The 27530-nt window shown below is 32.8% G+C and overlaps 2 protein-coding genes across 2 annotated transcripts; both read left to right on the forward strand.

Moving 5' to 3' along the window:
• The first annotated feature begins 12462 nt into the window (after window positions 1–12462).
• On the forward strand, window positions 12463–23730 carry LOC108995287. The gene is made up of 4 exons (XM_018970821.1): window positions 12463–12642; window positions 12757–12894; window positions 13154–13213; window positions 23629–23730. The coding sequence occupies exons 1-4, from the start codon at window positions 12463–12465 to the stop codon at window positions 23728–23730; spliced, it is 480 nt and encodes a 159-aa protein (XP_018826366.1).
• Window positions 23731–26439: 2709 nt separating this feature from the next.
• On the forward strand, window positions 26440–27202 carry LOC108995310. The gene has a single exon (XM_018970848.2). The coding sequence runs from the start codon at window positions 26569–26571 to the stop codon at window positions 27064–27066; it is 498 nt and encodes a 165-aa protein (XP_018826393.1). The 5' UTR covers window positions 26440–26568; the 3' UTR covers window positions 27067–27202.
• Window positions 27203–27530: the final 328 nt, after the last annotated feature.

Below are 27530 nucleotides of genomic sequence, written 5' to 3' on the forward strand. Positions count from 1 at the left end.
CTGATTGGAGGAATGTCGATGATGCCTGTGTTTATATAGTCCTTATGGTAATATAGAGATAAGGATGCAAAACCCTAAAGCAACTTTTGGTTGTGATATGATGGCACTAGGGGTGGGGGGGATATGGATGGTGGACTAAGCCACCTGTTTGCTCGTCAAACAGACAGAGTTAGGGAGTATAGGGAGGTGTGGGTGGAGTATTGGGAGAAATTCTGACTCTCCACCCTAACGGAAGCGGGTTTTGGGAGGGGTGGTTGCCCAACCTATGGCAAACAAGGTTTCGGGACTATACATGAACATGTGGAACTAGCTAATATGCATTGAAAGACATATAATAGTATAAATTAGTAATCACAGGCATTAATCGGTCTAGAATGCTATCCGTGCTAGCTGTAAATTAGTGTTTCCTCTAAGCTTCATAATCATAGGACTCTAGTAATTAAACATTGACTTTAAAAACGTATAGACCCAAATAATAAATCATCATTAATCTCAAAGGAACTAATGAACACGACCAGAAAAATAATAATAAAAATAAATAAATAAATCGGTAAGACATGTGAACTTATTAATGGAAATACCTCGACATTATACAAATAAACACATCTTGCAGAATTTTAAGATAAAGTGGTACTACACATTTATCAATGAAATCCATTGATCCCAAATTTAAGAAAACATAAAGCTACATTAAAAATCCACAAAAAATGGGAGGAATAATTGGCCTACTTGTCAATGTCTATCACTACAAAAAAAAAGGGTTACCGGCGTTCCATTAATGCTGGCAACTTGGAGCTAAACGTCGATACTATATTTACCGGCTTTTATTTGCCAATCGAACACATGGGTGGATACATATGGGACAATTACCTTGTTTAATGGCAACGCATGTATAATCCAAGCCTCCACCCTTAACGCTGTAAGATGTATTCTGAAAAGGGAAGTCTGGAATTGATTTTATGAGAAGTTGGAAAAGTAACGTTGTTAATAGAAGGAAGGGTGAAATGGTGCGTTGTGATTTTAGTGAAAATATGTGATTTGTGAATGAATGAAGGATAGCAGTAGCTGTGCATAATGGTGTGTTGCGGTTATGGTGAAGCGGTGCATTTTGTTAAGGTTGATGGGCAATAATTGGTTTAATCAAAGCTAAGAATAAAGCTGAGAATCATGTGAAAGGAGATTCATTTTAGCATATTTTGAACTAAGTGGAGTTTGGAGATTATTGGAAAATCTCTTGCAAGAAATGACAGTTACGTTCTTGGTTTTCCTTTCTTGAGTTCTTACTTTCTTGCATTTTCTTGTTTCAACCTTGTTTGGTGACAGGAAGGAAGTAAGCTTGTGATAGACGGTTGACCTCATGTGTGTTAGGATAGTACATGCAATTGCAAGCATATGTTTTGACTATCGCCAACTCGGCAACTAAAGTTAGGTATACATCTATGCAGTTTACTATTTTCCCTACCCGATAATATGAGGCAAGAGTAATCAAGTCTCTCCATCGGCCAGTCTAGAGAAACCAAATGAAATGGTTCTCAACTTATCACAGTCTCCAATCATAACACCATAGCCTTCTAGACAGATTGTGAAAAGGAACAGTCGTCGAATGAGGTTTTCCTTTAGCTTGTCCAATAATTCATGTGGGGATGATGATTAAGACCAACCTAGCTATTTGTCCTTGATCCCTTTTTTAGTTTTATAATTTTGCAGTAGTTAGAATGAGTAATAGTTGAGGATTCCAACTCCTTCTTCATGTGTCTCTAATCCTTTATAGTAAGAGAAATTTTATTTGTAGTCTCCAATTGGGGATTGTATGTGCAAACCCTTCATTAAATAGAAAAAAATATCATTTTTATAAAGATATTATTGTAATTTTAAAAAAATTTAAAGATAAAATTGACTAGGCTTGCAATGCAGTCTCCAAATGGAGATTGTATGTAGCATTGCTCGATCGGTTGGTAATGCCTACTTAAAAAAAAATAACATTGATGTTGTAATCACACTGTATTTTTTTATATATGATAGCGATGTTATTGTCAGATGATTTGTGAAGACTGCTAATGACATCACGATTTTTGAAAAAGTAGATGTCTTCTTTGTATCGATGATGCCGATGTAGACTCGTTGTCATTTAATAGGTCACCAATAAAAAAAATTGCATTAGACATAAGTTCAATTGAAGATCTTAGTGACGTACACTGGTTAATTAAATTTACAACTCTCTCGTACTGTTGTGACTTTGCAAGGATATGGGAAGCAATTCCACCTTGTTGGCTTAATACTTCATATTCGCCTTGTGCTTTGTATGCATTTTTTCAATCTGGAAAACATAGTCACATTAGCTATAAGACACGTAATGATATCAAGTAATCACAGGCATCAATCAATTCAGAATTCTAAGTTGAGCACGTATGACAAATTTATTCAAAAAATAAAAAATCCATTGACCAAATAACTATAAAGCTACAATAGAAATCAGCAAAAGAACGAGAGGAGTTTCACACAAAGTCATTTAGGCTACGTTTGGATGTTAAGCTGAGTTCAATTCTTTATGAATAGTAGTGAGTTGAGTAGTGAAGAGAATTTTGTGGAACTCATCTAAACTGAGTTTAAAGTGTACTTGTATGTTAAGATGAGTTTAGTACTTTTTATGAGAAGTTGAAATAGGTTGTGAGTCTCACGTATAAATATGTGTTAAGTTGAAAAAGGTTATGGGTCCTACGTGTAAAGAGGTTTTGAGTTGAAATGAGTTTAGTGATTTGAGAGTTGGGTAGTTGGATATTAGACTCAGTTTAAAATTAGACTGATCTTACCTGAGTCTTGCAACCAAACGCAGCCTTAATTAGTTAGACTAGGACTCCTGTATATTATGCAAATATAAGAACCCTACTTTGTCTATTTTCAACCTCCTAATCCAATTAGGAGTTAAAGAACTTATAATATAAGTTCTTATAAGTAAAATGTTAACCCACAAAAGATTATTACCAACTTACTATCACAACATTGACTATGAATTCATTTTTTAAGGCATTAATGCATGAGTGAAATTCTGATGAGAAAAATCCAAATGTTGTCTATATCGAAACCATGGATACACCACATCGAGGTCTTGAAAAATTTCTTAAATTTACCGTCAAATTTTCAATCACCCCACAAATTATAAATTTTGGTCATCACTGCTTTAAACTACCAAGAGTATGTTACTTTGTTTTACTTCCTGATAACATGTATGCAAGGTGTGGTGCCCCTATGAAAGCAACCATATGATCCATTAAGTTGATCAGAGGAATGTCGATGGCGCCTGTTCTTGTAGTCCCTACGGTAATATAGAGGTCAGGAAGCAAGCCCTAAAATAGCTTTTGGTTGTCATACAATGGCACTAAGGGTGGGGATCATTTGGACAGTGGCCGACAATGATACTCGTTCACTTGTCGTACGGACTGGACTAGGGAGTATATGGTGGCGGGGACAAGAATGTACTAGGGGAGAAATTGACTGATCTTGGCCCAAACGGGAACCGAGTGCAGGAAAGGTAGCTGCCCACCAGTGTAGGGCAGGTAGCACCCTTAATATATATGGGAAACAAGGTTTCACGACTGTAGGTGAACATGTGGAAATGGCCAACATGCATTGAAAGGCACGTAATGATATAAATTAGTAATTACATGAATTAATGATTAGTCCCATTTGCCATCCGTGCTCGCTATGCACTAAGTAGCTCCCCACATTGGCTTTGAAAACGTATCGAGCCAAGTAACCAACCACCATTAACCTCAAAGGAAATAATGAACAGAATCAAGAAAAAAAAAAACAAATGACATGTGAATTTATTATTGAAAATTATTCCAGTAAACACATTTTGTAGAATTTTAAAATAGAGTGGTACTGCGCATTTATCTATGAAATTCGTTGAACCCAAATTAAAGAAAATATAAATGTACACCAAAAATCTGCAAAAAATGGGAGGAGTCTCGTACCGACTATAGTTAGCATAGGACTCTTTCCTATGATGCATATTTAGTAATCAACCTACTTGTGCGTGTCATATATTTTCCACCTCTTAATCCAATTAGGATTGAAGAACTTAGAATATTTATTTTAAAGTTTTTCGGATGCTTTTATCTCTGACAAACTTCGTCTCAAATTCATGCATTTGGAGTATCTTTATTAGATATTGTACGTTAGTCATTTTTATTGAGTTTTGATCTGTTTTGACATTGTTTGAAGCTCTAAACCCATTTTTGGCATTTTGATTTTAGTCTTGTAGTTGATCAAGGCCATATGTAGACTATTATCGGCTCAATCTTTTGGTCTATTATTAGCTCTTTGTATGTTTTGGCCCATTATTAAATCATTGTTGGCCATGACTCCGGATTTGATGTTCCAATTCATGCATGCCAATCACTTAATCACCAATGTTATTTTTTTCATCTCATCAGCGACCAAATTAACGAATATAAAGGCTACACTCAAATTTTAAAATCAAAATTTTAAAGTTCTCCACCTAATTGAGTACTTTGAAGGAGATGTTGGTGATAATATCAAGTCAAGAATTTGATTTAATTTTCATAATGATTAAGATATCTATCTCATCTCATCTCAATGTAATTTTTTTATGAATATAAATCTATTCCTTGTATTCAATAACAGCTGATAACAATAAATACGTAGCCCACAAAATCTTTCTCAATCCTCTCCTCTCTATCTCAAATTTTATTATATTTTATATTTTCTATCGGATGCCAACTTCCACGACCCGTGCAAAGAACACAATGATAAAGAATACGCTAATTTGCTTGGATTGTGATGGAAAAGTGCTTTGTAAAAGTTGGTGCAGCATGCATGCATGTTGTAACACCCGGGTCGAACGCTTGCGTTCCAAATTTTCAAATTTCTTTTAGATTTTTATGTATGAAAATAACGAGTAATTTCAAATGAGTTATGGGCTCAAAAATTTGTTTTGGTGGATTTTACTGAGCTGGGATAATTAGATGAAATTCCTTTAAGTGGGAACTTATCCGAAAATTTTATAAGATAAGTATTATTTTTAAAGATTAAGCCGATACCGATAACTCACGGAAAGTCCAAACCACCACGTACGCTCAAAAGTTCAAAACTCAAACCAATGAGAACAAGTCCAGACTCCACGCCATGCACGTTTTCACGCCATGGACGTCTCCCTCCCAGAGTCTATATATATTCATGTATAAGCTGGATGTTCAATTTTTCGCCAAGCTAGGGTTGTCGCACATAGTTTTTCCAGCAGGCAAATCCTAGGAAACCACCATAAAATTTGCCAATTTTTTCCTCTTTCACACCCCTACATAGCAAGTAAAGTGGTTCAAGTGTTCTTTTCTAGAGTTTTCAAACTCCATTGGTTTCCCTAAGTCTATTGTCTCGAATAGGGACCCAATCTTTCTTAACTCTTTTTGGAGGGAGTTATTACACTTACAAGGCATATCATTAGATTTTAGTTCAACATATCACCCTTAATCCGATGGCCAAACTGAAGTATTGAATAATTGTTCAAAAAGTTATTTGAGGTGCTATAGGAGTCATAAACCAAAGGAGTGGAGCATGTGGATTCCTATGCCATAATGATGTTGTAACACCACATGTCACATGCACTTCCATTGGAATATCTCCCTTTGAGGCACTTTAAGGGTACCCTCCATCAAAGGTGCTGACCTACATTTTAGGAAAAATTGCTAATGTTGCAGTGGATCAGCAGTTGAAGTCAAGGGAGTAACTTCTATTACTATTGAGAGAGAATTTGCTTAAGGCCTAGTAGAGAAAGAAAATTTTTGTTGACAAAAAGAAGATATAAATAAGTTTTGAAGTGGGAGAGTGGGTATTTTTTAGATTCCAACTTTATAAGGTGTCCTTTATGAGAGGGGGGAGGGGGCGGAGAAAGAATTATAAGGGCCTTCAGGTTAAGGGCCTTAAAGGGGAAGGGAATGTAAGATGTGTTCTAGAATTAATGGAAGTCTGGAATTGATTTTATGAGAAAAGGGAAGAGTAATTGTATTAATAGAAGGAATGGTGAAATGATGCGTTGTGACTTTAGTGTGGCAGTGCATTTTGCGAAGGAATGAAGGACAGTAATGGCTGTGCAAAATGATGCGTTGCAGCTTTAGTGAAACAATGCATTTTGTTAAGGTTGAGGGGCAGTAGTTGGGTTCAATGAAATGATGCTGAAATGAGATTCATTCTAATGTATGTTGAACTAAGTGGAGTTTGGAGATTCCTGAAAAATCTCTTTCAAGAAATGACAATTATGTTTTTGGTTTTCCTTTCTTGAGTTCTTACTTTCTTGCATTTTCTTGTTTCAACCTTATTTGGTGACGGTAAGGAAGTAAGCTTGTGATAGACGGTTGACCTCATGTGTGTTGGGATAGTACATGCAATTGCAAGCATATGTTTTGACTATCGCCAACTCGGCAACTGAAGTTGGGTATACATTTATGCAGTTTACTATTTTCCATACCCGATAGTATGAGGCAAGAGTAATCAAGTCTCTCCATCAGCAAGTCTAGAGAAACCAAATGAAATGTTTCTCAACTTATCACAGTCTCCAATCATAACACCATAGCCTTCTAGACAGATTGTGAAAAGGAATAGTCGTCGAAGGCGGTTTTCCTTTAGCTTGTCCAATAACTCATGTGGGGATGATGATTAAGACCCACCTAGCTATTTGTCCTTGATCCCTTTTTTAGTTTTATAATTTTGCATTAGTTAGAATGAGTAATAGTTGAGGATTCCAACTCCTTCTTCATGTGTCTCTAATCATTTATGCTAAGAGAAATTCTATTTGTAGCCTCCAATTAGGGACTGTATGTACAAACCCTTTATTAAATGAAAAAAAAATATCATTTTTATAAGGATGTTATTGTAGTTTTAAAAAAAAATTAAAGATAAAATTGACTAGGCTTGCAATGCAGTCCTCAAATGGAGATTGTATGTAGCATTGCTCGATTGGTTAGTAATGCCTACTTAAAAAAAATAGCATTGATGTTGTAATTACACTGTATTTTTTATATATGATAGCGATGTTATTGTCGGATGATTTGTGAAGACTGCTAATGACATTACGATTTTTGGAAAAGTAAATGTCTTCTTTGTATCGATGATGCCGATGTAGACTCGTTGTCATTTAATAGGTCACCAATAAAAAAAATTGCATCAGAAATAAGTTCAATTGAATATCTTAGTGACGTACACTGGTTAATTAAATTTACAACTCTCTCGTACTGTTGTGACTTTGCAAGGATATGGGAAGCAATTCCACTTTGTTGGCAGAATACTTCATATTCGCCTTGTGCTTTGTATGCATTTTTTCAATCTAGAAAACATAGTCACATTAGCTATAAGATTCAACATGATTATACTTGATATGTGAAATTGGCCAACATGCAGTTAAAGACACGTAATGATATTAAGTAATCATAGGCATCAATCAATTCAGAATTCTAAGATGTGCACGAATGACAAATTTATCCAAAAAATAAAAAATTATACTTGATATGTGAAATTGGCCAACATGCAGTTAAAGACACGTAATGATATTAAGTAATCATAGGCATCAATCAATTCAGAATTCTAAGATGTGCACGAATGACAAATTTATCCAAAAAATAAAAAATCCATTGACCAAATAACTATAAAACTACAATAGAAATCAACAAAAGAACGAGAAGAGTTTCACACAAAGTCATTTAGGCTACGTTTGGATGTTGAGCTGAGCTCAGTTCTTTATGAATAATAGTGAGTTGAGTAGTGGAGAGAATTATGTAAAGCCCATCTAAACTGAATTTAAATTGTACTTGGATGTTAAGATGAGTTTAATACTTTTTATGAGAAATTGAAAAAGGTTGTGAGTCCCATGTATAAAAATGTGTTAAGTTGAAAATGGTTATGGGTCCCACGTGTAAAGAGGTTTTGAGTTGAAATGAGTTTAGTGATTTGAGAGTTAAGTGTTTGGATGTTAGACTCAGTTTAAAATTAAACTGATCTCAGCTGAGTTTTGCAACCAAACGCAACCTTAATTAGTTATACTAGGACTCCTATATATTATGCAAATATAAGAACCCTACTTTGTCTATTTTTGACCTCTTAATCCAATTACAAGTTAAAGAACTTATAATATAAGTTCTTATAAGTAAAATGTTAACCCACAAAAGATTATTACCAACTTACTATCACAGCATTGACTATGAATTCATTTTTTAAGGCATTAATGCATGAGTGAAATTCTGATGAGAAAAATCCAAATGTTGTCTATATCGAAACCATGGATACTCCACATCGAGGTCTTGAAAAGTTTCTTAAATTTATCGTCGAATTTTCAATCACCCCATAAATTATAAATTTTGGTCATCACTGCTTTAAACTATCAGGAGTATGTTACTTTGTTTTACTTCCTGATAACATGTATGCAAGGTGTGGTGCCCCTATGAAAGCAACCATATGATCCATTAAGTTGATCAGAGGAATGTCGATGGTCCCTGTTCTTGTAGTCCCTATGGTAATATAGAGGTTAGGAAGCAAGCCCAAAAATAGCTTTTGGTTGTCATACAATGGCGTTAAGGGTGGGGATCATTTGGACGGTGGCCGACAATGATACTCGTTCACCCGTGGTACGGACTGGACTAGGGAGTATATGGAGGCGGGGATAAGAAAGTACTAGGGGAGAAATTGACTGATCTTCGCCCAAACGGGAACCGAGTGCGGGAAATGTAGCTGCCCACCAGTGTAGGGCAGGTAGCACCCTTAATATATATGGGAAACAAGGTTTCACGACTGTAGGTGAACATGTGGAAATGGCCAACATGCATTGAAAGGCACGTAATGATATAAATTAGTAATTACATGAATTAATGATTAATCCCATTTGCCATCAGTGCTCGCTATGCACTAAGTAGCTCCCCACATTGGCTTTGAAAACGTATAGAGCCAAGTAACCAACCACCATTAATCTCAAAGGAAATAATGAACATGATCAAGAAAAAAAAAAACAAATGACATGTGAATTTATTATTGAAAATTATTCAAGTAAACACATTTTATAGAATTTTAAAATAGAGTGGTACTGCGCATTTATCAATGAAATTCGTTGAACCCAAATTAAAGAAAATATAAATGTACACCAAAAATCTGCAAAAAATGGGAGGAGTCTCGTACCGACTATAGTTAGCATAGGACTCTTTCCTATGATGCATATTTAGTAATCAACCTACTTGTGCGTGTCATATATTTTCCACCTCTTAATCCAATTAGGATTGAAGAACTTAGAATATTTATTTTAAAGTTTTTCGGATGCTTTTATCTCTGACAAACTTCGTCTCAAATTCATGCATTTGGAGTATCTTTATTAGATATTATACGTGAGTCATTTTTATTGAGTTTTGATCTGTTTTGACATTGTTTGAAGCTCTAAACCCATTTTTGGCATTTTGATTTTAGTCTTGTAGTTGATCAAGGCCATATGTAGACTATTATCGACTCAATCTTTTGGTCTATTATTAGCTCTTTGTATGTTTTGGCCCATTATTAAATCATTGTTGGCCATGACTCCGGATTTGATGTTCCAATTCATGCATGCCAATCACTTAATCACCAATGTTATTTTTTTCATCTCATCAGCAACCAAATTAACGAATATAAAGGCTACACTCAAATTTTAAAATCAAAATTTTAAAGTTCTCCACCTAATTGAGTACTTTGAAGGAGATGTTGGTGATAATATCAAGTCAAGAATTTGATTTAATTTTCATAATGATTAAGATATCTATTTTATCTCATCTCAATATAATTTTTTTATGAATATAAATCTATTCCTTGTATTCAATAACAGCTGATAACAATAAATACGTAGTCCACAAAATCTTTCTCAATCCTCTCCTTTCTATCTCAGATTTTATTATATTTTATATTTTCTATCGGATGCCAACTTCCACGACCCGTGCAAAGAACATAATGATAAAGAATACGCTAATTTGCTTGGATTGTGATGGAAAAGTGCTTTGTAAAAGTTGGTGCAGCATGCATTTATGTTGTAACACCCGGGTCGAACGCTTGCGTTCCAAATTTTCAAATTTCTTTTAAATTTTTATGTATGAAAATAATGAATAATTTCAAATGAGTTATGGGCTCAAAAATTTATTTTGGTAGATTTTACTGAGCTGGGATAATTAGATGAAATTCTTTAAGTGGAAACTTATCCGAAAATTTTATAAGATAAGTATTATTTTCAAAGATTAAGCAGATACCGATAACTCACGGAAAGTCCAAACCACCACCACGTACGCTCAAAAGTTCAAAACTCAAACCAGTGAGAACAAGTCCAGACTCCACGCCATGCACGTTTTCACGCCATGGACGTCTCCCTCCCACAGTCTATATATATTCATGTATAAGCTGGATGTTCAATTTTCGCCAAGCTAGGGTTGCCGCACATAGTTTTTCCAGCAGGCAAATCCTAGGAAACCACCACCTTAACACACCGCTGCTCAGCCACTGTGAACCCTGACCACCACCTTGCCAGCTAGAGATGAGAGCAAACTCATCCACTTTCGCCCACTAGCTCAGCCTCGAAGCCACGACGGAACAACTGCGAGCCTTCACCACGGACAGTCTAGTGCGACCGAAAGGGTAGTCGTTGTGATCCAAGCCACCGCCGCACGTCGTCCACACCAACGGCGTTCGTGCACCCATAACACGCAAGCAACCGCCTGCATAAAGGAAACGAACAAGCCTCTGTTTTAAGCAAGAAAAACAGAGCACTTGTTCCCCAAACCGAGAGCCACGCCTTGTCACAGTTGAGGCCACGACGCCACAGCCAGCAGTAACAGAACACGCTGGAGAACAAGCCTCCACCGTCGGACGCCACCCAGTTGACGTCGAGCACCGCTACTCGCAGCCCCCACGTTGCATGATACGTAAACTCCCTCTCCCTATCTCTCGGGCTCTCTCTCTCTCTCTCTCTCTCCGCCTTAACATTTTGCTCTCTCTCTCTCCCTTCCACAGTGCTCTGCCACCGCACCCAGCCACCTTGCCGTTGCTTTGTAGCTGCCCTCACGGTGAGTCCGTCGCACGGTGCTCTCCCTTGTGACTCTGTTATTCTCAGAAAACATGGATTGCTTTTTGTGTTATTTCCGTAATATAAATTTGAACCACAAGTTTAGCGATATTACAAAAACAATTTGCCACTTATTCTATTGTGTAGCCTTCTGTAAAGCCTATAAACATATACATCTTGTGTTTTTAAATTGCGCTGGGTTTTTGTCGCATGGAGCTTGTAGTTGAATCTATCGTGTAGCCTTCTGTAAAGCCTAAAAACATATGATTTTTTGTGGGGTCTTTTCTATATACACATTCGGAAAAAATTTCACATTCTATTTTTACACGGTTGGCCACCGGACTTTACACAACCCTATTACTAGAGTTAAACATGGAATTTTATTCTAACGTGATGCTCAGTTATGTTATGTCAAATTATACTTTTAAATAAGAATATTTTTAAATTTTCACTCTGATATTTTGATAATATATTCTGATTTTGGATTCTGAAATATTTTGTTCCCCTTTCAAAATTCTCATGTTTACATACTAATATATATATATTCTCTGCTTACTGAATTGTTGATAACTCACCTCTTAACTCCACAATATTTTTAGATAATTTTAATGGTTCAGCTGGAAATCAAGAGTAGGAAATTTGAGAAAGATTAGATGATTGTATAGTCCTATTCAACAGATTTATTATTTTATGCAATTTGAGTATTTTGAGATATTGTGAATATTTTTAGTCTTTATGGAAATTTTTAATTTGTTATGTTGAGGTCTTTATTTGGTGTCCTTGTGAAGGAACATATATGTTTGGTTGAAACTAGTATATTTATATTTTATAGAATTTTTGGAGTATATATAATTGTGTTATGGACATTATTTTGGATGACAGGAACTAACTCTCCAAACCTTCGGGCTTTACACATGTATGGATATTTTTTTGGAGTGTTTGGTTGAAACTAGTATATGTATGTACTTCAATAGGCATACATTATTCTTCTCATCAAATATATGCATGGTTTTCTTGCCGTTTATATTATTATTTTACGTATTCGGGAAATAGTGAATAAATTTTTTTTTCTTAATCGAATCAAACAAATTATTTATCATTTTCAAAGAGAAAGTAGCTAGAAATTTGTGTATTGAATACCATGTATACCTCGCTAGCTAGCTAGAAGATCTATCTTGATTAAGTCCTAATCCAATTAGCAGTACTTGAAGAACTAATTATAATATAACTATAATATCATGTGCTACATTAATTAAGCAATAATTACAGATTAAAGTCTGGAAAATCTTCTTTCAAGACATCTGCACTAATATCTTCTGTGAGTACGTCGCTGTATCTGAAATTAAAAGAGATTTATTTTCAGAGCCAGGGCCGGGCTAGCTATAAGCATGGCAGCAGTCGAAGTTCCAAAGTGGTTAACATCTATACTCGACGCCAACTTCCATGATCCATGCAAAGAACATAAAGACAAAGAGAATACCCATTTCTGCTTGGATTGTAATGGCAAAGTGCTTTGTAAAACTTGTAAAACTCAGAGCAGCATGCATGCAGGTCACAAAGTTCTACAGGTAAATTTATTTATCTATTAATTATCTCAAACGGTATATATTATATATATGGGGCTTATTTCTCGCCTATTTGGCCTTGTAATTAATAAATTCTTTGTGATTTTTGTGTTTTAGGTGTACAAAGCTTCGCATCGAGCTGTTCTTCGGATTCAAGACATTGGTTTACTATTCGACATCTCCGATATCCATCCTTACAGTATTAATTCTTACTCTATAGTCTTTCTTCGTCCAAGAATAAAAGAAGCAAATCATGTAAGTCATGCTAACGCTGCTCACAAGTGCAAAATATGTGGCTATCAATTCCCGAAGTCATCCAGGTCTATTTCGTTCAAGTTGAAAAGATCAAACTCTTTCAGATTTTGTTCACTCGCATGCAAAGTACGTAAGATCATTCACTTTTTCTAATTATTTTTCACAGGTTTTTTTTTTTAAAATATTTTAAATTGAAATTTTCAAGGAAGATTAATTGTTATTTAAGTATCTCATTCACGTAAATAATTATTTATTGTAGGCCAAAAGCTGTATGATGGATTTAAGCACGCTGGCAGCTCATGGATGTGCAAAAACTGAGGTATTGATGATCTCGCAAGTAGTGATAGCTAACGAAAGTGTCATCCAAATTTTCCCAGAAAGTCAAGATCAAGAGAATATGACAGTACCGGTTGCTGAACCTCCTAAATCTTTTCGCAAAAGAAATAGGAAAGGGATACCGAAAAGAGCTCCTTTCTTTTAGGGTCATAATCTCTCTCTCTCTCTCTCTCTCTCTCTCTCTCTCTATATATATATATATATATATTATTTTACGTGCATATTCGGAAAATACTACGTACTGTACGTCTAAAAGAGTTTTTATTTTTTTATTTTTTGTTAATCGAATTGAACAAGTTTATCATTTTCGGAAAGGAATTGAAATAGCTAGAAAGTGTATTATTATACGTAGATAGAAGATTTTGTATCTTCTATATATGAGTTGGGTGTTTTCCTTTTTGTGTGTGGGAAAGCCCAGTTCTGATGTGTTGTTTGGTTTATACTTTAGATTTTTTCATGTACCGATAAGTTTATGATTTTGGTTTATTAATAAAATGGGTCTGTTTTCATTTAAAAAAAAAGAATTATGTGTGATTTTAGAACAGATATATATTATACAATGAAGGTTGATAGCTCATTGCATTATCAGTTTGCCAGAAAATATTTTAATCTGAGCCATATATATTATAAATCATGTGTTCATTAATGCATCTGCATGCACATACAACCTAGCTTGCACGCAAAGTTCCAAGAGGCCATCGATCGAGGATCAACTTTCACGGTAATGATGACGAGGATAAACTCATGTTTTGAGTAATGCTATAAACATGTTTCAAATAAACAAGCTCCGGATAGGCTTTTTTTTTTTTTTTTTTACAGTTCTATCTTACCCTCGCCCTCTATCGCTCTCTTTCTCTCCCTCCCTCCTTCCCCCACCCCGTGACCTGCTGAAATTTCCGATTGTTGCTCCCCTCGAGACCGAGAGAGATGCGGCCATCGACGAGCTCCCTAGTGCTATTGTCGTTTGTGCTTGTCATGCGATGGGTTCTCTCTGACTCCATTCTTTTTTTTTTTTTGGTATTTGTTCAATTTGAGTGAGCCATTGATGGTGGAAAATGTGAGACTTTGCGATGGGATAGTCAATATAAACTGGAGAGTATTGGGTGGAGAAGATCTTTATGTGTGGGTGGTATGTTTTGGGGCCGCAGTCGCAGAGGTACAGACTGCAGAGAGAGTGAGGGTGACGAAATGCTCTTTGTCCTTTGCAAAATTTAACCCAGTGATCGTAGGGTCAGGCTCTTTGTTCTTCTATGCTTTGCATCAGTTTCCTCCATTCTGCACAACACCAAATGATACCCTGCCCCCAAGATCACATTAGTTTCATCTTTACTTAATGGCCCTTAATGGCCCAGAAGCCTTCTTCTTGCTCTTGTTGAATATGGTTTAAGCATTAATGGTCCTCTGAATTTCTTCAACATGCCTATCATGTTTATTGCTGAGGAAAATGGCTCAAGGGGAGAAGAATGACTTCGGTGGAAGAAGACAACTTCTGGGGAGAAGAGGAAAGAGAGAAAGGAGAGAGGGTTTAATTGGATGCACACCCACCGTAAGTTCCATAAGTCTACTATGTGTTGAGTTTTTACTGTTAGGTGTAAATGAAAAAAATACGCACCCGACCGTTTTGAAGGTTTTCCCTAAACGTATTTCTAATCCACTACTAAAGAATACAAAGTAAAATTAGAAAAAAACAATTGAAAAATATAAAATAAAATTAAAATGGAAACAACTCCTTAAAAAAATAAGTTCACCCAGAGGGATGGCCCTCGTTTGTGGCAACAAAGGGCCACTAAAATCAAAGCCCATAGGGTTTCCACCCGTAGTGCAAACCAATCTAGGCAGCCCAAGCCATTAGTGGCCACCCGGGTAAATTTTTTATTTTTTATTTAATATTGATATAATATTTATTTATAAAAAAAAAAAAAAATAAGAATTGAGAAATAATTTGTACAAATTTAAATAGATAAATCTCGTGCAAGCTTTTATAAAAAAAACTAGATCCCACTATAAAAATTGTAAAAAAAACTTTTTTTTTTTTAGTTAACTAACTACAAATAACTCATTTTTTTTATTATATAAATGACTTGTATGAGACTTATCTATTTAGAATTTATATTTAACATTATTCTAATTACCATCCAGTAATTAACATTGGCTCTGAAAAGTGTATAGACCCAAGTACTACTCAACTATTATTAATCTCACAGGTACGTTCTAATAAACTAGCCCGGAAAAGAAAAAAGGAATCAGCAAGACATGTGAATTAATTATTGAAATTAAATACCTCAACATTATTCAAGAAACTAAATACATCTTGCAGAATTTTAAGATAGAGTAATGCACATTTATCAATGAAATCCATTTAACCCAAACTAAAGAAATTATAGAGCTACACTATAAATCCGCAAAAAAATGGAGGAGTTAATAATCCATACCAACTCTATTATTAGCATATAGAACTCTTTAGAGGATTCAAATAACTTAGAATATAATAGTGTACGTATAAAAGAGTTTTTATTTATTTTTAATCGAATTGAACAATTTAATCATTTTCGGAAAGGAATTGAAGTAGCTAGAAAGTGTATTATTATACCTAGATATATAGAAGACAATCTAATCTATCTTCTATCATAGGCCGGTGTTTTACTTTTTGTATTATTTGACATAATTATTATTTCATGATTATGTATGACTTTAGAACAGATATTTATTATACATTAATGAAGCTTGCTAGCCAATTGCATTACTATTAATTTGCACGAAAATATTTTAATATGATCCATATATATAATTTTATATTATAAATGTGTTCATTGCATCTGCATGCACATGCAACCTTGCACGCGCGCAAAGTTTCAAGAGGCCATCGATCGAGGAACTTTCATGATAATGATGATGATTTATAAGAAACATTAAACAGATTTCTAATCCACTACCAAAGAATAAAAAGTAAAATTAGATAAAAAAAATTGAAAATATAAATATAAAGTAAAATTAAAATAGAAACAACTCCTTAAAAAAAAAAAAAAAAAGTACACCCAGAGGGGTGGCCTCGTTTGTGGCAACAATGGGCCACCAAAATCATAGGGTGTCCACCGGCGCCCGTTGTGCAAACAAATCTGGGCAGCCCAAGCCGTTGATATAATATATTTTATCTATTTATAAAAAACAATAATAATTGAGAAATGATTCGTATAAACTCAAATAGTTAAACCTTTGTAAAAAACAGTAGACTAAAAAAAAAATTATTTATTTTAGTAAGACTCTTTTTTTTTTTAATAAATAATTTGTACATAATTTATCTATTTAAAACTTATACCTAAAATTACTCTACCAACCCTCCAGGAATTAACATTGGCTCTAAAAAGTGTATAGACCCCAATTGTAGTCAACTATCATTATAAATCTCACTGCAGGAACGTTCTAATTAACAGGCCCCAGAAAAGAAAAAACAAATCAGCAAGACATGTGAATTAATTATTGAAAAATATACCTCGTCGTTATTCGAGAAATTAAACACAGTTTGCAGAATTTTAAGATAGAGTAATGGACATTTATCAATGAAATCCATTGAACCCAAATTAAAGAAAATACAGAGCTACAATACTATAAACCAGCATAAAAATGGAGGAATTTCATACCAACTGTACGTATTTAGCATATGACTCTTAATTTCCACGTCCTAATCGAATTAGGATTTGAATCACTTAGAATATAACTTGAACTGAAGAACTGATCAATCAATATTTCTATCAAAGTTTGCGAGAAGAACTAGTTAGAATATATATAACTTGGACTGAAGAACCCAATCAGTATTTATATATATGATATATTTCTGCGTTAAGCAACTTTCATTTGCAAAAAAATCGATTAAGTTAGGTAATATTTTTTTGAAGAGTACATACGCAACTCAGCATCAGATCAAATAGAGCTTTTGATATTAGCGCAGGGGCCACTTTTGAGGGTGAAGCATCCATATATATCATATGCGATTATGGCATGCATGCAGCTGAGCTAGCCCAAGTTCCACAGTGGTTAATATCTATATTGGACGCCAAGTACCTTTACAACCCATGCAAAGAACACAAAGATAAAGATTATACTCTATTCTGCTTGGATTGTGATGGCAAAGTGCTCTGTAAAAGTTGCAAAACTCAGTGCAGCATGCATGCAGATCACGTAGCTCAACAGGTAATTAAATTTAAGTTCCTTTTTTATTTTTCTCATCAAATATATGGTTTTCTTGACTCTTCGGCCTTTCATGTAATTAAATTTTTTGTGGTTTTTGTACTCTTTAGTTTAGGTGTACAAAGCGAGCTGTTCTTCGGATTGAAGACATTGGTTTAGTACTCGAAATCTCCGATATCCATCCTTACAGCATTAATTCTTACCTTATAGTCTTTCTTCGCCGAAGAAAAAAAAAAACCAAATGCAAGTCATGCACTCTAACGCAGCTCACAATTGCGAAGTATGTAGCTACGAATTCCAGGAGTCATCTAAGTCAGCTTCGTGCAGGAAAATAAATTATTTCATATTTTGTTCGCTCGCATGCAAAGTTCGTAAATAAGATCATCACTTTTTAATTATTTTTCACTGATTTTTTGTTATATATTTTTAAACTGAAATTTCCATGGAAGATTTGCATGCTTTTGTAATCTCATTTGCCTAAATAATTATTTATTGCAGGCCAAACGTATGATGCTGGATTTAACCAAGGTGGCAGATCTTTCTTTCTATGACTCGTGTTTACTTTTTTGGATTATCATGGGACATAATTATTCAATTATTCAATTATGTGTGATCTTAGAACAGCAATATATATATAAATATTTATATAATATTATAAAGCTTTCATTATCGGTTTGCAAGAAAATATTTGAACAATAATATTTGCCTATTACTTAAAAGCGCCTATAACATTACTGTTTATTACTGTTCATCATGAACAGTAAATCTAAATCAGCCACTTTTTTTTTTCATATCTTATTACTGTTCATCGACAGTATGATGAACAGTAAAGATTTTTTTTTTTGGTCCGTGTGAATGCCAATGTGCAACGTAATACTGTAATTGTGCGTAGGGAACGAGAGAGAGGAAGAAAGAAAAAGTGGAAAAAATATTTATTTTTGAGTTTTAAATGATCAATAAAGAAGTTGTTTTTTTTTTCTTTGCATGCTTTTTTCACATATCCTATTACTGTTTATTATATCATACACTAAAAATTAACTTTAATTTATAAAATACTAATTTTTTATCATTAAATAAATGATAAAATTTTACTGTACATTTTTTAGAGAAAAAAACTATCTAATTAATTTGAATTTTTAATATAATTTAAATTTCATAATAAATGATGAACATAAATAAATAATAATTTTATTATTATACATTAGACTATTTTAATATTTGAAATTACACTTTATTTTTTTCTTCAATTTGACAGATGTGGCAAACGTGCTTTTTTTTATCAATTAGAAAATCTTACGCCATACAGGATTTTACACAAATACCACTAATTTCAAAATAACCAAGCCATTTATAAAATACTAATATTTCATCATTAAATAAATAATGAAATTTTGTTAAATATTTTTAAAAAAGTATAACTATATAAATAATTAGAGTTTTAACATAATTTAAATATGATAATATTCTTAATTAACTAAAGAGAACTGCTACAACTAATAAAAAAGTAACCTGAAAATATGTCATAAATGTGTATTTCATTTTTTTTATTTTTCTTTTCTTTTTTTCATGTGTTTTTTTAATAATCATAAACATTTTTAAAAAAATAAAAAATTTACAACATCATTGGGTCAGGAGAGAATTGACAATCTATCTCTTCACAAACAAAATTATTGAGTTCGAGGAAGAGATTAATAGATTCTTAGGTTTCAGAAACTTTTATATATTTTTTAAAATATTATTTAAATATAAAATATTTTTTAATTTGTTAATCTAATCATTACAATTTTCTTAAATATAAATTTTTTAAATTTTAAAACAAAAACTACATTAAAAAATTATATTCTAATAATATTTTAATTTTTATAATATTTTTATTTTAACTTTTTTTTCTCTCATTTTCTAAAATCAAATAAAACATTCTAATCCAAATAATTTTATATATTACTATTCACAAACCATGTCACTACTATTAATACATCGATCCAAATCATATCTAAGGATATGATGTCTACGTGTGTTATTTTTTGAAGGACGAGGTTGCTACTGGTACATTAAAATTTTTAAGATTTAAATCCAACCCTTCATTTTACCACTTCTCATTTTTTTTTCTTCGGTTGAATTGCTTCGATTTATGCAGTGAAGTACTATCACTATCACAAAAATTATTCACATCTCTTTTCACTTGTTAGGTGCAAAAATTGAGTTCATAAAAAATTTTCTATATACTATTTATTTTACTTATGATTACGTTTTTTTTTTTAACCCAAAACATATTTATATTTAATAAAATAAGTTATTTTTCAACTGGACAACCTTGCCCAACCGCTAGTATATGTTATAAATGTGTAATTCATTGCATCATGCACACATATATATAAATATATATATATATATATATATATATATATATTTATATACACATGATGCATCCTGGCCTGCACGCAAAGTGCCAAGAAGCCATTGAGCTGGAACTTTCATGGTAATCATGACAACGGCAAACGTTTTATTACATGTCGTCCTTTTGCGGTCTGATCAACAAATTAATTAAGATAGATACCAAATAAAAAATAAAATTAGGCCCGACATAGAAAATTATTTTGTAAAAGCTTGTGGAAATCTATAATGTTTTGTTTTTAATTTATAAGATGGGATTCTCTTCATCAGGGTTTGGCTAATATTAATGCACGATGTCCTATAATATTACCCGATCGATCGGCATAACTGTGATTTTATATATATATATATAATAATCATGTGTTTTTGCCTGTTGGTGGGGTTTATTTTTTGCTCTGCCGACTGGGTGTGCTTCTTAATTCATTTCATTCAGCCAGAACCCATCAAATCCTAGCTGATCAATTTTTCTATAAATTAATCACAAGCTGATCAAATTTATCCTTTACGAAAATTCCATGTACGGCTGATCATGATCTATAAGATCTGATCGATCTCCTAGCTTCCTTTTTTTAAGGTATTATCTGGTGAAAATTAAGAAAAAAGAAAAGAAAAAAGAGAGATATAGGATTAATTAATGAGTACATGATGATAGGGATCACGGATCAACTAAAGAAACATTAAACAGATTTCTTATCCATGCACTAGTACCTAATATTTATACACAGATGCATGCATGGATCATTTGCAAATTAGAAGAAGAAGAAGCTTCAAGGAAGGGCTAGCTTGGGGTGGGTCGACCTTTCCATGCAACTTATTAATAATTTGGTATGCAAACTAGCTAATATATATATATATATATATATATATATATATATATTTATATATAATATAAAAGTTAACGTTTATTTAGGCAGACCTTATAGGCGGGCAAAAAAGAAAAAAGAAAAAGAATTTAAACCCTTATATTAAATTATAATTTTACGGTCAAACTATATACTAAACTAGCTAGCTTATATCATTTCATTTTCCAATTTACAACAAGAATTTTTATTTATTTGATAAAAATATGACCGTTAAATTGTTGAAAAATCTGTGATATGACTTGATATTAATGGTTGGGTCTTTAAAGGATGAGAGAGACAGTTCATAAAAATGGTGTCAATTCGAGGATAAAATTACAATTTTAATAGTTTGGTGATCATATAAATAATACGATGATTCAAAAGAAATAAAGAGCTCTTCAAAAGAAAAAGAAAAAGAAAAAAAAGTAAAGTCTGAGGGATATACCATATGTGCCTTTTCTTGCACAAACTTTTAGAGTATAATTTGGGTGATATAAAGCGGAAGATTCAAATGCAATAAACAATAAGATCAAAATAATGATATCTTTACTCGTTATTTATTATTATTTTATTATTTTTTTCATTCATTTTGTTATTTGAATTCGGACTAAAAATTTCAGAATACGATATTTTTATATAATTTAAAAATAAATAAATTTAATCAACATAATTATGTAATTAATTAAAAATAAATTTAATTTTATAAAAATTGATTAAAAAGAAAAAAAAATGGTCGGGTGGTAAAGTAATAGTAAAGGTACTGTCATTACCCATAAAACCAGGCTGATCAGTACTTATTCTGTTGGAGTTATGCTATCCGAATCTAATGGTAAATATATTTATATATTTATTAATAAAAAATACTTTAATCATAAATAAATTACACAAAAATAAATATGTCCTAACGTGATACGTTAGATTGTGAAGTTATTTTTATTATAAAATAAATCTAATAAATTTTATGAAGTCACATCAATTTATAAATTTATTTTATAAAATCTTTTTATATCTGTATCAGTTCTATTTATTAATTAGAATGTATTTGATTAGTGAATTTATTACTATTCACAAATAATTTATTATTATTATTTATTAATTTTTTTACTATTATTCACATATCATCTAAAATCATATTAATATTCAAACATAGCATTAGTTTTTTTTTTTTTTTTTAAGATATACATTCACAAGACATCCAAAACATTGTTTAAAAAAAAAAGGGGAGTCGAATAGAAAAAGAAAAGGCATTATTATGAACAGAACCTACAGGAAGGAGAACAAAAAATTGGAAGACAAGACAATATTAAAAACCAGACCCAAATCCCAATACACAATATTGAATCATTAGCTTAAAATCCGAGTGTCTTATTTTATCTATCCTGGTCATGAGTTTTTAGCTTTGACTGTTGCATTGTTAGCTGGCATTTAATACAGAACACAACATTTGTCAATCTTACTATGTCGATGATGCTTGGAGCCCCCACCATGCATGCACTTCTGCAAGTGCAGATCAGAAAAACACCAAAACAAAAGAGGGAAAAAAAACAGGAAATTTGCATATCATTGTACATATTTCTGAATTCAGAACAGGAGAAATATCTTTACAAAGAATATGAAACGCTGATCAGAAAAAGAATATATATATATATATATATATATACTTTTTTGTGGGCTGAGAAAATATATATACAGTAAGAAAGAGTAGTGCATGGATCAAATTCAAGCATGCAGAGAGATAAAGGGGGGTGGGCACTGGGCATCATCTTGGAATATCTAGATATTTCCAAATAAAAAGAAGTGTTTGGGGGGCCGGAAAACGTGGAGAATGCAGGCTCTCTGCATGATCTGCAAAGGTTCGTGGTTCGTAGCTACCCAACCCCCATGGCAGACTCAGATTAGCTTACGCCAAGCGCTATTGTCGGATAACTGGGTGGATTTTCTACAAAGTTTTCCAATCACCTTCTCTCTCCTCGATCGCTTGGATAGGCATGATATTCCTCTTTCTCATTCTTAATTCGACGTACGTGGCCTTCGGTCCTTCCTCATGCTTTGCAGCGAACTCCACCATCATGGTCTCCATAATTACCATGCATAAAATATATTTTCAAAATGTATTTAGGTAGGTAAAGAAAGATGAAGCCAAATTCAAGCCTAACATGAAAATGATAATAATAAATAAACATTTTTTTTTTTAGAATTATTAATTTATGTTGTCAGAATTCATTTTGTAACAAAGAATGAAAATAAAATTTGTACAAATCTCACGTACTTTTTTTAAAAAGAGTGAACAAATTTAAAATCCAAATAAAAAACCACATTTTTTAACGTCGGGCCTCACCAATTTTTAAAAATATACATTTTAAAATTATATATAACATTATTTAATAAAAAAAAGTGTTATTGGCATAAAAAGATTCAGTTTTGCTACGTACAACCGGTATGCGTAAACGAGATACAACCGACTATACGTGGCAACACTACGTGAAAGATAAAAAAAAAAGTAAAAGAAAAAAACAAAAAGTAAAAAGGCCAAAAGGCAAAAGCAAAAGAAAAGTACAGAGTTCTACTTTTTCTTCTTCTTTCGATAGCATACCACACTTTGAAGATTTGTTATTGTTCTTCTTCTTCATTGGAGTGGCAGACCACTGCGGCGACAAATGTTAAATTTTTCTTCTTCCTTCGATGTAGCAGACCACACTTTGAAGTAAACAATATTTTTTATTTTCCTTCTTCGATCAATAGCAGACCACTGCAGCAACGAAGGATCACACAGATTTTTTTTCTACCTTCGCAGACCACACTTTTCGTTTCTTTTTCGAAGGGAAAAGGAGAAGCATCAGAGGCCATGGCCCATTTTTGTTTATTTTTCTTCTATTTTCCTTTGCTCTCCTCAATCCAAGTTGGTCAGTCTTTCCTCTTCACATCTCCTTTCAAATTGTAATTAACGCATCACTTTCTCTGAGTTACTGATTTTCAGGTAATTTCATCTTCATTCACCAGAGAAAAGGGTAATAGATTCACTGTTTTCGCTTCTAGAGATGGAGATCCTCCCAAACTGACCCAGATGCTTTCGTCTTGAAGTTGATATAAACTTTTTCAATAATGGGCATAAAAGCAAATCCAGATGCTTCGTATCTTGAAATTAAGAAAAACTTTTATAAGAGAAGAGGTAAGTTAGCGGAAATAAATGAGGTTCCTTTTGATGGGTCGAAGGAAGTGCAGACTGCAGTCATCAAGCTCGTTGGATGGTTTGAACTTGGTTCGACCTGTGTGCAAGAAATGATTCACTTTGAAAGCTGATGATGAGCCACCAAAAATAAAGAAACCAAGCCAACGTTATCCTGAGGAAACCGAATTTGTTCAATAACGATGATGGTGGAGAAAGCAAACCCATATGCTTCCTATCTTAAAAGCAAACCCAAATGTTTCGTTCTTCCATTTAAGATATATTTTTTTTTTAACTAAAACAACCGGCCACGTGGGATGCGGTTCTCCCGCGGTTCCTCTGACCGGTTGTAAATAGATTTTTTCAAAAAGATTATATAAAAATAATCTCAAACAAACTCATGTGATCTATTAAAAAAATAAATTTATGATTTGATAGATCAAATCATGTCATGTCAATTTATAGCATTATTTTTATATAATTATTTTATGTCTAAAATATTTCTCATTAAAAAAAAAATACATGACTATGATTATAAAACTTTTCCTGAATCTCACATAATTTTTCTACTTTACCATAACACATTTACTAAATCATATATATTCATCATAAAAATAGAAGATCATTCACATTATCCCAAGATAGTGGAGAGATTAGGTACACCCGCCCCATTATAACTTCGGTCCTACGTACACAATTATTCACCCAGCTTAGACTTTCATGAACCTTATTTTCCCGAAAAGGAAATAAATCTTTAACCCTTTTTCTCCCACTTCCCACCACCTAATGAGATTATTAAAAAGAACATGTGTCATGATAAGGTCATTTTCACGTTAAGATCACCCCAAATTGACCTTATGTGGATTTATAGATTTTTAGTAAAATAACAAATTAAACATATAAAATAGACATTACATAGATAATACTATAAAAAAATCTAAATAAATAATAATAAATATCATATAATAAATAAATATTATAGGACAAATGTGAAGCGGAACACATACACCTTGGAACTACATTTGAAAGATACACTAGCTAGTAGTTAGAGCAAGTTTGAAGGATGAGATAATAATTTTATATTTTATTTTAATGTTTAAAATATTATATTTTAATATTATTATTGTATTAAGATTTAATTCCACTCCCCAAACTTGACTCAGAGCGTATTCCTTTATATAACTAAATGGCTAATATATATATAATGGCTAATATATATAGAATGATTCTCTCATATCACATATTTTATATTTTTTTAATTTATTTATTATTCTTAAATTAATTAAATTTTCTGACCATTATTCACATATCATATATTTGATAAGGAAAAAAATAAAAAATATATATAATAAGACAAGCTGTCATCACCAACTCACAGCCTGGCAAGCCGTGCCCACAGATTCAAAAGCTTTTTGCCATTCATATATTTTTCTGTCCCTGAAGTTTGGAATAATTCTATTTTTTGCTACTGAGATCTAAATAATTTTATTCTGATCCCCTATATGAGGACAACCTAACCAATCACAACTCAATGTTCAAAAGTGTGGATTCTACTGGCTATTGTAATACCCCCGTTCCGACAAAATTGACCCAAACTCGATTGACATTGACGGAATTTTGATATTTATATGAATTATTAACTATCATTGGGTTCTATATAAAAAAAACTATCATTGGGTTATTTAATGACTTAAAAAAAAAAAAAAAGACCCAATACCACCAATATAGCCGGCCAAGGATAATGATAAAAATACAGTCAATTTATTGTCTCTTTTCTATCCCATAAGAATGACCACCAGTCCACTTATTTTCTCTTAATTTTTTTATAAAAATTTTATTTATAAATCTTATTATATTGATGTAAAAGCATTAATTATATTAAAAAATGATTATTTTTTAATTTTTTTAATATTATAATAAGTCTCAATATGTAGAGCAAAACCCTATTGTTATGCTTTATTTTTCCTTAATGGCATATATATATATATATATATATATTATATACTAGTAATGCTATACAACGTACTCTTATCTTACTTTTATCTTATATATTAAGTAAGATGTAACACATTCATTACTATTAGATGATAAAAAAGTATATAATAAATGATAATTTAATAGTGATAAATATACTACATCTTATTTAGTGGGATGAAAATAAAATGATAGTATAGTGTATAAAATTTTTCATTATATATATTACAAATGAAGAGAGAGAGACACCACAATTACAATCCTACTATAGATAGAAAAATACTTTAACTATAAAATAATTATATAAAAATAAATTCACAAATTGATATAAATTGATACAGTATATTAGATTGTAAAATTATTTTAATATAATATAAATTTAATGCATCACGTAAAGTCACATCAATTTATAAATTTATTTTTATATAATTTATTTGTGTCTATCTTATAAATTATAATCAATATGGATGAAATTGAAATGCTTTCAATGTTAGAGAATCCAATCACATTTCAGTGAACTTGCGGGGTCTGAAAGTATATTTCAGGCTTTTGCTTCAACGAAACGACAAGTCTGGCGTGGACACATTGTACAAATTTCGAGGCAGCCCGACGGTGCCATGAGGCTATATATTTACCACCCCCACCCCTTCCATCCTCTTCAGGTCCTTTCCAAACGGCCAAAAATCCTCCTTACGGGCCGACCTCTTCGGATACTCTCCGAAACTTTTTTGACTCGGCTGAGTTGAAAGATATCGTAGCTGCTCTGTCGTACGTAGAATGGGTATTTGCAGTTCGTCTAGTTCGACGGACGTGGCCACGGCCAAGCTCGTTTTACAAGACGGTCGGCTTCAAGAATTCTCGTACCCGGTAAAGGTTGCTTATCTACTACAAAAGAACCCCACGTGTTTCATCTGCAACGCCGACGAGATGGACTTCGACGACGTTCTCTTGGCGGTGAACGACTACGAAGAGCTTCAAGTGGGTCAGCTATATTTCGCTTTGCCATTGAGTAAGCTAAAGCACCCACTGCAGCCTGAAGAAATGGCTGCATTGGCTGTCAAAGCAAGCTCTGCGTTGATGAAAGGAAGTGGGGGTGACAGATTTGGGTGTGGCCGGAAACCGATTTCTCCGTTGGTTTTTCAAGGCGGGGACTTGAAGTCTCAGAGAAGAGAAATCGCCGGCGATGCCGGTGGGGGGTTGAGAAGGGGTAGGAATGGTGGTGGTAGCGGTGGAAAAGGAAAGTTTACGGCACTGTTGAGTGCAATACCTGAGTAGGGTTAGATTTGTAAATAGCGTAGCCATTTGAGGTTCAGATTTTTTGTAGCATTTGTAGTAGTAGAGCTGCTTTTCTGTGGATGTGATATTGTGATGGGTTGGGTAGCAAGCACTGCTACACCCCTCTGAACGTTTACTTTTGCCTGTCACCCACTCGAGGGTCGCGTTACAATCTTGCCCACGTTTAGGTTGATTGCTATATACTTGAACCCAAAAAATAAAAACAAAAATTAATATTTATAGTCATAAAAAAATTAATATTAATATTTATAAAAAATTAATATTAAATTAATATTAAAAAAATTAATTTTTTAATAATAAAATCAACTTTCCTTCAAAGAAATATAGGACGTTTGTACAGTCAGAATTCTATCTAACATTATTAAAAAAAGTCTGTATTCGAAATCTTATGCCGTACGTTGTGGTCTGGAAAAAGACTTTGATATCCCTTTAAATACGATTTC

Source organism: Juglans regia, chromosome 7 (genome assembly GCF_001411555.2).
Source record: "Juglans regia cultivar Chandler chromosome 7, Walnut 2.0, whole genome shotgun sequence".
Taxonomy (NCBI): Eukaryota; Viridiplantae; Streptophyta; class Magnoliopsida; order Fagales; family Juglandaceae; genus Juglans; species Juglans regia.

What these genes read in the sequence shown, in the direction of transcription:
- LOC108995287 (XM_018970821.1), top strand. Translation starts at nt 12,463, where the DNA reads ATGGCAGCAGTCGAAGTTCCAAAGTGGTTAACATCTATACTCGACGCC. An exon ending in CAGGTCACAAAGTTCTACAG is followed by an intron (nt 12,643 to 12,756) that starts GTAAATTTATTT and finishes TTTGTGTTTTAG; the next exon opens with GTGTACAAAGCTTCGCATCG. An exon ending in ATGGATGTGCAAAAACTGAG is followed by an intron (nt 13,214 to 23,628) that starts GTATTGATGATC and finishes ACTGATTTTCAG; the next exon opens with GTAATTTCATCTTCATTCAC.
- LOC108995310 (XM_018970848.2), top strand. Translation starts at nt 26,569, where the DNA reads ATGGGTATTTGCAGTTCGTCTAGTTCGACGGACGTGGCCACGGCCAAG.